The sequence below is a fragment of the Ursus arctos genome, unplaced genomic scaffold (assembly GCF_023065955.2).
Source record: "Ursus arctos isolate Adak ecotype North America unplaced genomic scaffold, UrsArc2.0 scaffold_4, whole genome shotgun sequence".
Classification (NCBI taxonomy): Eukaryota; Metazoa; Chordata; class Mammalia; order Carnivora; family Ursidae; genus Ursus; species Ursus arctos.
Genome location: NW_026623056.1, coordinates 27759086 through 27771103, shown reverse-complemented (window position 1 = coordinate 27771103; position 12018 = coordinate 27759086). Strand labels below are relative to the sequence as shown.

The window sequence follows — 12018 nt, the reverse complement described above, 5'->3', positions numbered from 1 at the left end:
AAAAAAAAAAAAAAGATTTTATCATGTGTATGGTACTTAAAGATGATGGTCTTTGTCCAGAGTTATGAAACACAAGAGAGAAAGCTTTAGAGGACAAGAGCGATTGATTCATTCAGTCATTTCTTTAACAAATATTTACCGAGCTTTACTATGGGCTAAGACCTGCTAAGATCTAGGGATAGAGCAGTGAATAAACAAGACAGACGTACTCCCTGTTTTCATGGGGTTTACAGATAAGTGGGAGAGAAAGATAACAAACAGACAAAAATAGGAAGAGTTATTTAATTATGAAGAGAAAAATCCAAGGTGATTTCCGAATAAAAAGACTTTGAGTGATACAGGCACCAAAAAAAAAAAAAAAAGAAAGAAAAGAAAAGAAAAAGAAAAAGAAAGAAAGAAGAAGAAACAGGCTTAGATGCAACTGTAGAGGCTGTAAATTTAAAAAAAGAAAGAAGAGGTTTTAACAGCGTTGTCACCTGAGTAGGTGTGGAGACAACAGAAAGGAAAGACTCAAAGATGACTCTGAAGTATTAAGCCTGTTAACCTTGCAAAAGTCTGGTGCTCAGCTGAGTGCGGAAGTTGGAGACGGGCTCGGGTAACAACGGTTCCCATGTGCATGGTACTTTAGGTTTATGTGGCATTTTCATGGTCTTACTGGTCTTTGTTAATGTACTAGAGATTGAGGAAATGGCAGCTGGACAGTAAAGTGAGATGTCTAAAGACAGACTGCTAAGGAAGAGGGAGAGACTATTGTCCCAAGAACAAGATGATCACTTCTCAGCCTACCTACAAGAGGACAATCCATCTAAACACAAGTAGGAGACAGTTCCACGACTTACTCAAGATTCCTTAGAGTGACACACAAGAAAGCTGACACTTTACCACAAGCCCTGGTAGCCTCAGCAAAACAAATAAGCACTTACTTCTAAAACACTTTCGGAATTTCAATGAAATATGGCAAAAATCTCACCTTGACAAAGTCCAGGACAGCATCTCTCTGAATCTGCTTGGTCCTTATTTTCTCCTCCTCATACTGTAGGGCGGCAAGCTGTGCCTCTCTCCGAGTTCGCTCTACTAACTGCTCTCTTCTCCGATGAAGTTCCAAGTCTGTATGTGATAACTGGAACAAAAGTATTTTGCACATGCAAGTGGGGAGAAAGGTCAACTTGTCAATATTCCTCATCAGTTCAGGAAACTACTGTTGACCCAAGCAATTTCTACTTTGCAGTCACCTAGCATTTCTTTAAACGTGTTCATTGCTCAGCGTGTCCCGTCTTTGCCCTGTGTGCCTGTAGGTGCTATAGAGCCATTATGTCAGTAAAGATTTAATTTCTGTCTGGTGTCTAAAAACACCATTAGCAAGTAGCAGGTGCACATGTTATATTAACTGTATTTTGGAGGAGACAGGCAGTGAATTTACACATATCTGGCAATTAATGGTAATTTAAGTGTTATAAAAATAGAAAATCATCTTACTTAAAAAAAAATCAACACTAAAACAGAAAAAAATTTTTTTTTTTTTTTTACCTGAATGTGACTTGGTGATAGTGACATGACAGAAGATGGCTCGACTGGAACCCTGACCCAAAAAAGGAAAAAAAAAAACAAAAAACAAAAAATTCTTTGATAAGATAGGCAGATATATAAAAGATAAGTACAATTTTATTGTTAAATGTAGCCTGCTATTAATCAACAGGCAAACTGGTCAGCAATGAAAGACTGACTGCATTTTGTAAACCTGAGCCCAAGTCATTAAATTAGGCCCCAGGAAAACCTGATGTCTCCAACTCACATTTCATGTGACGGTATCACTGATCAAACTGCAGATAGCTAACAATGGTCTATGTTAGCCAGTGCTGACCAGACAGATATTTGAGATTACTTTTCAAACAGTATTACTTCTTTATAGCATACATAATTATTATCTTCTTTATCACCATGACTGAAACAAGATACATCTAAATGAGATAATTTTATATATAAAGTCATTTTATCAACAGAAATCTGGAATATGACAGAAACTTGTAAAGCACTCCTACTCCCGTTTTCAACTAATATAGCAATTTGAATAATAAAAGTAAAGACTATGTTGATTTTTAAGAAAGAGATGACACCTGATTTAATGCTTAAAAAAACCAGTAAAAGTTGCTTCTCAGTTTTATCAGTGCTAAATCTTACAGTTTGGTATTTATCTTTTTCCTGAATTGGATTTAATGTTTCCAGAGTCTGTTACTCATTTGTGTCTCACCTAACAATGTTGGGAACAGTGACGCTGTGACATTTAGGACCTGAAATTTTAAACCATGATTATTAGCCTACCAGGTTGATGTAAATGCATTAAATCAGTGTGTTACTAGGAAAATAAAAACAAATCCCCCAAAGCTCCAGAAGTTTCTTATTACCAACTAATAATAATAAGAATTCTTCAATCTGGCTTTCAGGACTCTTACCTCATTTTAGAAACATACCCACTATGGAATCTTTTCTCTAGCAAGATCTCTTCAGTTATCATATATTGATTTCTTACTTCAAGGCTTTTCTACAGATTCCAACCTACAGAGATCTTCTTAGAAAAGGTCTTTTTTAGAATCTTCTTGTTCTTTAAAATTGGGACTTTTCCTCTTGATGCACATGTGTAATCAATACTTCCGCATTTATCGACTACGATTTGTGTTCTTTTTTTGGGCAACATTATTCAAAGGCATATAGAAACTAACAATCTTTGAGATCCTACCATGTACTACATATGCCCTGTGAAGTATTTTATACACAGTGTTTCTCAATTATTCTTCATGCAATCTTAGGAGTAAGAACTATTATAATCAATTTACAGTTGAGAAGCTGAGGCATGGAAGTTAAGTAACTTTCCCAAGGTGATGCAGCCAGTAATCCTTACCTATCTGATCTGAAATCTTATCTGACTCAGTGGTAGTCTACTTTCTCATCTTCTAGGTATGCAGTCTATGAGAACTGGAGGTACTTCAGAAATCATGGAGTTCATGCCACTAACTTTACAAGAGAGAAAAACTAAGGCCCTCAGAAGTTCAATGACAGCTACCAGGGCTACAGCCTAGATTAGAATTCAAGCCTCCTGACTTGGAGATTAGTGGCTTCTATTATACCACACTTCCCTTTTCACAGCTTAGTTTTTGCCATTGCAGGTAATCGTTTTCTATATGTGTGAAAAGTTAAAGATGGAGGCAAAGAGTGAAGCATAGCATATGAGAGAATAACAGTGGTAGGGAAGAAGATGTCTGAGAATGGACAGCTCCCTCAAGCCAATCACCAGGTGCTAACGGGGGCCCATCACAGCTTAGCAGCTCCTTGGTGCCACCATGTTACTTCATGTCGTATGGCCATTTCATCTATGAGTATGTTTCTCAATAGGACTGTCCCAACATTTCAGATAATTTTTTTGTTGTACAAGATTGTCCTGCACATTATAGGTAGTTTAGCCTTAACGCCTACCATTAACACCTATAACCATTTTGACAACCAATTCCCAAATCAAGCACATTTCAAATATCCATTGAAGAGTGGTGCTACAACCTATTGGGAAACCCTGGCCTACCTTATACTTTCCTTTTTTTTTTTTAAGATTTTATTTATTGATTTGACAGAGAGAGAGACAGCCAGCGAAAGAGGGAACACAGGCAGGGGGAGTGGGAGAGGAAGCAGGCTCCCAGCAGAGGAGCCCGATGTGGGGCTCAATCCCAGGCCCTGGGATCACGCCCTGAGCCGAAGACAGATGCTTAACGACTGAGCCACCCAGACCCCCCCCCATATACTTTCCTAATTTTAAAAAAAGGTAATATGTAAAAAAGCAAAACTTAAGCCACACTCTTGTTCTCTTTCTTTTCACATTTCTTTTCTTATATTGTTTCCACATCCTTGAAGTATTCACAAAATCCTTTTTTTAATTTCTAGGCATCGAAAAATACATTTAAAAAAACCTGTTTTATATGACTTCAAGAGTAAAGCCATATTTCTTACCTTTACTAAATAATTAAAATACCACCCCCTAAAAGTTTTGACAGAATAAATTATAATTTTTTAAAGGTATAGAAAAAATTACTTAATAACTCCTTAAGACAAGTTTTAAAATAACACTGAAGCTTGAAAAAAAAAAAAAAACTTCCTTAAATTTTTTACTCATCATTCCCAATCTTTATCTTATTAGCACTCCTACTCAGTACTTATTTATCTTATAGCTATGGCATAGTGGTTAAAGTTATGGACTTTAGAATTAGTCATAACTGAGTTTGAATCCAGGGTCTGTCACTTTTAAAAAAATTTTTTTTTAATTTTTTAAAAGATTTTGTTTATTTGAGAGAGAGAGAGAGAGCACAAGCAGGGGGGAGGGTAGGAGAGAGAGGGAGAAGCAGACTTCCTGTGGGGCTCAATTCCAGGACCCTGGGATCATGACCTATGCCAAAGGCAGACACTTAACCGACTGAGTCACCCAGGCGCCACCAGGGTCTGTCAATTAATAGTGGGTGACTCTGAATATAAACAGAAAACTACTTGGTCTGAAAGAACAGGCTCCAATAAGAGAAGATTCCCTCAGTGCTGGCAGAGCAAGAATTTCTAAAAAGGTAGTAAAAACAGGAACGCCGGGTTAAGATTAGGTAGGCAGATTTTTGGTCCCTATGATCTCCACCTCCTGGTATTACTCCAGTAAATATGTTACATGTCAAAAAGGACTTTGCAGATGAAATTAAGGTTACTAACTGGTTGGCCTTGAAATGGGAAAATTATCCAGGTGGGTCTAATGGAATCATGGGAACCTTAAAAGCAGAAGAGGGCAGGGTGGGGGGGGCGACTGGAGGGAGGTGATCAAAGCTACAAACTTCAGCTATAAGATAAATAAATACTAGGATGTAATGTTCAACATGATGACTATAGTTAGCATTGCTGTGTGATATACAGGAAAGTTGTTAAGAGAGTAAACCCTAAGAGTTCTTATCACAAGAAGAAAAAAAAATTTTTTTTCCCATTTGGATGTCTTTTATTTGCTTTTCTTTCATTTTGTTTTTATTATTAACATATAATATATTATTTGTTTCAGGGGCACAGGTCTGTGATTGATCAGTCTTACATAAAACAGAGCACTTACCAAAACACATACCCTCCCCAATGTCCATCACCCAGCCACCCCAACCTTCTCACCCCTCTCCACTCCAGCAACCCTCAGTTCGTTTCCTGAGATTAAGAGACTCTTACGGTTTGTCTCCCTCTCTGGTTTCGTCTTGTTTCATTTTTTCCTCTCTTCCCCTATGGTCCTCTGCCTTGTTTCTCAAAATTCCACATATCAGTGAGATCATATGATAATTCTTTCTCTGATTGACTTATTTCGTTTAGCCATAATGCTCTCTAGTTCTATCCATGTCATTGCAAACAGTAAGATTTTTTGATGGCTGCATAATATTCCAGTGTGTGTGTGCGTGTGTACGTGTTATATCACATCTTTATCCATTCATCTGTCGATGGAGATCTGGGCTCTTTCCATAGTTTGGTTATTGTGGACATTGCTGCTATAAACATTGGGGTGCAGGTGACCCTTCAGATCACTACCTTAGTATCTTTGGGGTAAATACCCAGTAGTGCAATTGCTAAGTTGTAGGGTAGCTCTATTTTCAACTTTTTGAGGAACCTCCATACTATTTTCCAGAGTGGCTGCACCAGTTTGCATTCCCACCAAGAGTGTAGGAGGGTTCCCCTTTCTCTGCATTCTTGCCAACATCTGTGTTTCCTGACTTGTTAATTGCAGCCATTCTGACTGGTGTGGAGGTGGTATCACATTGTGGTTTTGATTTGTATTTCCCTGATGCCGAGTGATGTTGAGCACTTTTTCATGTGTCTGTTGGCCATTTGTATGTCTTCTTTGCAGAAATGTCTGTTCATGTCTTCTGCCCATTTCTTGATTGGATTATTTGTTCTATGGGTGTTGAGTCTGTAAGGTCTTGATAGATTTTGGATATTAGCCCTTTATCTGATATGTCATTTGCAAATATCTTCTCCCATTCTTTTGGTTGTCTTTTGGTTTTGTTGACTGTTCCCTTTGCTGTGCAAAAGATTTTTATCTTGATGAAGTCCCAATAGTTCATTTTTGCCTTTGTTTCCCTTGCCTTTGGTGATGTGTCTAGCAAGAAGTTGTTGTGGCTGAGGCTGAAGAGGTTGCTGCCTATGTTCTCCTCAAGGATTTTGATGGATTTCTGTCTCACATTTAGGTCTTTCATCCATTTTGAGTCTATTTTTGTGTATGGTATAAGGAAATAGTCCAGTTTCATTCTTCTGCATGTGGCTGTCCAATTTTCCCAACACCATTTGTTGAAGAGACTGTCTTTTTCCATTGGATATTCTTTCCTGCTTTGTCGAAGATTCGTTGACCACGGAGTTGAGGGTCCATTTATGAGTTCTTTATTCTGTTCCATCGATCTATGTGTCTGTTTTTGTGCCAGTACCATACTGTCTTGATAATTACAGCTTTGTAATAGAGCTTGAAGTCTGGAATTGTGATGCCACCAGCTTTGGTTTTCTTTTTTAACATTCCTTTGGCTATTTGGGGTCTTTTCTGGTTCCATACAAATCTTAGGATTATTTGTTCTAGCTCTGTGAAAAAAGTTGATGGTATTTTGATAGGGATTGCATTGAATGTGTAGACTGCTCTAGGTAGCAAGACATTTCACAATATTTGTTCTTCCAATCCATGAGCATGGAACGTTTTTCCATTTCCTTGTGTCTTCCTCGATTTCTTTCATGAGTATTCTAGTTTCCTGAGTATAGATCCTTTGCCTCTTTGGTTAGATTTATTCCTAGGTATCTTATGGTTTTTGGTGCAATAGTAAATGGGATCAATTCCTTAATTTCTGTTTCTTCTATCTCGTTGTTGGTGCATAGAAATGCAACTGACTTCTGTGCATTGATTTTATATGCTGCTACTTTACTGAATCCTGTATGAGTTCTAGCAGTTTTGGGGTAGAGTCTTTTGGGTTTTCCACATACAGTATCATGTCATCTGCAAAGAGTGAGAGTTAATGACTTCTTCTTTGCTGATTTCCTTTTATTTCTTTTTGTTGTCTGATTGCTGAGGCTAGGACTTCTAGTACTATGTTGAACAGCAGTGGTGATAGTGGACATCCCTGCCATGTTCCTGACCTTAGGGGAAAAGTTCTCAGTTTTTCCCCATTGAGAATGATATTTGCTGTGGGTTTTTCATAGATAGCTTTTATGACATTGAGGTATGTACCCTCTGTCCCTACATTGTGAAGAATTTTAATCAAGAAAGGATGCTGTGCTTTGTCAAATGCCTTTTCTGCATCTATTGAGAGGATCATATGGTTCTTGTCCTTTCTTTTATTAATGTAGTGTATCACACTGATTGATTTGTAGATGTTGAACCAACCTTGCAGCCCAGGAATAAATCCCACTTGGTCGTGGTGAATAATCCTTTTAATGTACTGTTGGAGCCTACTGGCTAGTATTTTGGTGAGAATTTTTGCATCCATGTTCATCAGGGATATTGGCCTGTAATTCTCCTTTTTGGTGGGGTCCTTGTCTGGTTTTAGGATCAAGGTAATGCTGGCCTCATAAAATGAGTTTGGAAGTTTTCCTTCCATTTCTATTTTTTGGAAGAGCTTCAGAAGAATAGGTATTAATTCTTCTTTAAATGTTTGGTACAATTCCCCTGGGAAGCCATCTGGCCCTGGGCTCTCGTTTGTTGGGAGAGTTTTGATTACTGCTTCAATCTCCTTGCTGGTTATGGGTCTGTTCAGGTTTTCTATTTCTTTCTGGTTCGGTTTTGGTAGTTTATACGTCTCTAGGAATGCATCCGTTTCTTCCAGATTGTCTAATTTATTGGCATTAGTTGCTCATAATCTGTTCTTAAAATTGTTTATATTTCTTCGGTGTTGGTTGTGATCTCTCCTGTATCATTCATGATTTTATTTATTTGGGTCCTTTCTCTTTTCTTTTTGATAAGTCTGGTCAGGGGTTTACCAATCTTATTAATTCTGTCAAAGAACCAGCTCCTAGTTTCATTGATCTGTTCTACTGTTCTTTTGGTTTCTATTTCATTGATTTCTGCTCTGATCTTTATTATTTCTCTTCTCCTGGTGGGTTTAGGTTTTATTTGCTGTTCTTTCTCCAGCTCCTTAAGGTGTAGGGTTAGGTTGTGTATTTGAGACCGTTCTTGTTTCTTGAGAAAGGCTTGTATTGCTATATACTTCCCTCTTAGGACCGCTTTTGTTGCATCCCAAAGGGTTTGAAGAGTTGTGTTTTCATTTTCATTTGTTTCCATGAATTTTTTAAATTCTTTAATTTCCTGGTTGACCCATTCATTCTTTAGTAGGATGCTCTTTAGCCTCCATGTATTTGAGTTCTTTCCAACTTCCCTCTTGTGATTGAGTTTGAGTTTCAAAGCACTGTGGTCCGAAAATATGCAGGGAATGATCCCAATCTTTTGGTACCGGTTGAGATCTGATTCATGACCCAGGATGTGATCTATTCTGGAGAATGTTCCATGTGCACTAGAGAAGAATGTGTATTCTGTAGCTTTGGATGGAATGTTCTGAATATACCTGTGAAGTCCATCTGGTCCAGCGTGTCATTTAAAGCCCCCCTCTTTTTTTTTTAATTGTATTTATATGAGATGATGGCTGTTAACTAAAACTATTGTGGTGATCATTTCATAATATATGTAAATCAAACTATCATGCTGTACGCCTTAAACTTATGCAGTGACTTAAGTCAATTACTTCTCAATAAAGCTGGGGGAAAAAACAGAAGAGGAAGGCAAGAGAGTTTTGGGATGTGACAGAAAGGGAAATCAGAGAGACTGAAAATGTGAGAAGAGATTCAAAATGGCCTGCCATTGCTGACTTGAAAATGGAGGGAGCCATGAACCAAGGAATGTGAGTAGACTCCAGAAGCTAAAAATGAGTCCCAGCTGATAGCCAGCAAAGTAACAGGGACCTCAGTGCTATAACTGTGTGAAATTGAATTGTGCCAACAACCTGGATGAGCCTGGAAGTGGGTTCTCCCCCAGGTCTGCAGGTAAGAATCTAGGCCAGCCAGTGCCGTGACTTTGGCTTACGAGACCCTAAGGGGAAACTAAGGGGAAGGCAAGAATGAAGGCCTGCCCACATTTCTATCCTACGGAACTGAGATATTATAAACTGAGATATTGTTTTAAGCCACTAAATTTGTGGTAATTTGTGACATGAGCATTAGAAAACTAATACATAAGGTAACTGAGGGAAAAAGAAAGCTGGCTTTCACCTTGAAAGTTTCTATTAAATTCTAAAGATCTTGAGCTTTACTTATAATGGACACAGGAGGTAAGAGGGACAGGAGATAAAGCATGGGCCCACCGAGAGTGGAAAAACACAACAGCAAACCCCTGCGCAAAACTAGAATCTCAGAAGACCGTATCTTCAACTAAAAAGACATTCTGAAATAAATTTCAAAGATATGAAATTAAACTAAATCCCTAAGAACTAACTGATGAGATTATAAAAGGCCAATTATGAGATTTTTTTTTTCACTATTCTCCCCACATTTTCTTTACCCATCTATATCTCAATTCCCTAAACAACTTTAATATCCTATCAAGTAGAAGTAAAGATCTATGTACGACACTTTCTACAAAGGAAATTTACTGTTGTTTAAGACCAAGTTTATTAAGTCTACTGATTTAAGACTTCATAAAAACAGGGAGGAAGCAAAGACCCAAAGGCTGTGAATTTTTCAACTATTGTGATATACTGTATGGCAAGAAACTTTTGGAATTTAAGAATAAGCAGCAGTGCTCTAAGTAGTCAAGTTAATTTTAGAAATATTCTGTGCGGCACTAAGTGTAGTCAAAAAAATCATATGAATTGAGACAGGAAGGAGGATACATATTGCTGTCTCTGTCTAGCTCCCTGTTTCTAGTCAAAAGTTTAAGTAAAAAAAAAAAAAAAAAAAAAAAAGTCTGGACTCCTGAAATTCATTTAGCCTTCTTTATGCATAAATCCAGATACATCACCATAAAATCTCACTGCCATTAAGTATCTTCAAATCAAATAATTATACAGGTAATGGTTTAGACAATCTGAATTTACAATCAATAAGTCGATTTTGCTTCTTTTTCTATTACATGAGCACAAAGTACACTGTCACTCAGCTCTAAATACATGGTATCTTAAACACAGTGTCTAAATATCTTCATCATACATAGGTCTGCACAAAACCAAAACCACTTCATGCTCTTACTAATGACTTTTAAAGACAGAAACAAATGAGGAGAACTGGCTTTTTTCAAACCTGTTTTGATGTGAATATCTTCTCATGTCCTCTGTTTTTTGAAACTCCCTCAGAGGTACTGGCTTTATGGGTGAACCCTAGGCCAAAAAAGCAGAAATAAATCAATTTAACAGATGTATCCACAACACTGTGACTGCTCAGTCCACATTCGACTTGGCATTTAGGGATCTATAATTTACACTAAAAAATATTTTAACAAAATCTTCAAATGTGAATTTTTATGTTTAAAATTATTCTTATAGGCTATATTACTGCTTTGGTGAACAAAATACTATTCATAATCCCATAATACTCTTAAAAAAAGTAGATTTCCTTCTCACTGTATTATATAAATTACACTGACCATACAGTAATATTTACTAAATGGTAAGATGTTAGAGCTTGAGAGGATCTTAGGGGTCATCTGGTATAAATTTCCATCCAGAACAGGAATTCCCACCTGCCCTACCCTGACTTGTGCTCAGCCTCTCTCGTGTATTTCTAGCAATAAGGAGATCATTGGACAGGTTACACCAATAAGCCACCGAGGCGCCCCGGACAGATTACATTTCTTTACTTCTTCATCATCACAAATTGTTACTTATGTTAGTGATACAAATAGTCCTGGGAATACTGGTGGACTATTAAGATAAAGCAAAAAGTAATTTTCTATTTATGGTAAAAAATATGGTGTTAACTAAAAGAAGAATACTGATAATTTAATTTATTTATAAACTAAAGAGTAAAGGTCATTTCAAAAAAACATTACTGAGGAAAACTGAACTGGCCTCAGTGATATGGACCACATATTGTGAAATAAAATTATAAATCAAAGGTAGAGGCTTATAGGTTATCACAACATTTATTTTGTCAATGAGAATCTATAGAAGGAATACAATCTGATTTCAACACCAAAACTAATCGTTAAAACGGGTATTCTTTAAGGGAAAGAAAACAACTTATTCAAAAAGGGTATTTAAAAAAAATCAAATGTAAGGGATGCCTGGGTGGCTCAGTTCGTTAAGCGTCTGTCGGCCTTCGGCTCAGGTCATGATCTTAGGGTCCTGGGATCAAGTCCCGCATCAGGCTCCCTGCTCAGCCTGCTCAGCCTCCTTCCCTCCTCTGCCTGCTGCTCCCCCTGCTTGTGCTCTCTCTCTCTCTCTCTGACAAATAAATAAAATCTTTAAAAAAATGAAAAATAAAAATCAAATGTAAAACTATTATTTATAGTCTATCTTCAAGAAATAGGTAATCACATAGGACTAGAAAATCTTTGGTGAGTTACTGCAAAGAAGACTCTTTTCAAGTCTGGGCATGAGGATCATACAAAATGAAATATAATCCTAGAATTCTGATTAAAGAATAATTATTCTAATTTAAGTGAATATGACTTTTTAAAATAAACAAAAATCTCTCCTAAGTATGTTAACATCAGTGACTTAACACATTGGTTTTACAAGACTGCAACTATCTAAAATTATTGCAAGAGGTACATGAAATTTTCATGACGAATGTGACATTGGTTTAATTTTAAAAGTAAATGCAATACCCTATAAATATAAGCTATACCCTATAAGCTATACCCTATTTTGTCATAATACCTCTATGTATGAGAAGTATTAGAATTAAACAATAGCAGAGTGTTCAAAATCTCAAATAGATTCTTTTTTTAAACAACCCATTCTTAGGTAGTATTCAAGAATATAACACTTTAGGTGGTTGTTAAACCATCTA

General features: G+C 37.0%; 1 protein-coding gene across 10 annotated transcripts in view; it reads right to left on the bottom strand.

Annotated features, from left to right (window-relative positions):
- The window catches only part of LRCH3 (leucine rich repeats and calponin homology domain containing 3), a 120336-nt gene that overhangs the window by 32640 nt on the left and 75678 nt on the right, over window positions 1-12018 (bottom strand). For all 10 annotated transcript variants that reach the window (XM_026495437.4, XM_044382788.3, XM_026495446.4 and 7 more), the window contains exons 10-12: window positions 10306-10382; window positions 1528-1579; window positions 971-1120 (exon numbers count right to left, since the gene is read on the bottom strand). In XM_026495437.4, the coding sequence (XP_026351222.3) occupies window positions 971-1120; window positions 1528-1579; window positions 10306-10382 (279 nt within the window). The remainder of the gene's footprint in view (window positions 1-970; window positions 1121-1527; window positions 1580-10305; window positions 10383-12018) is intronic.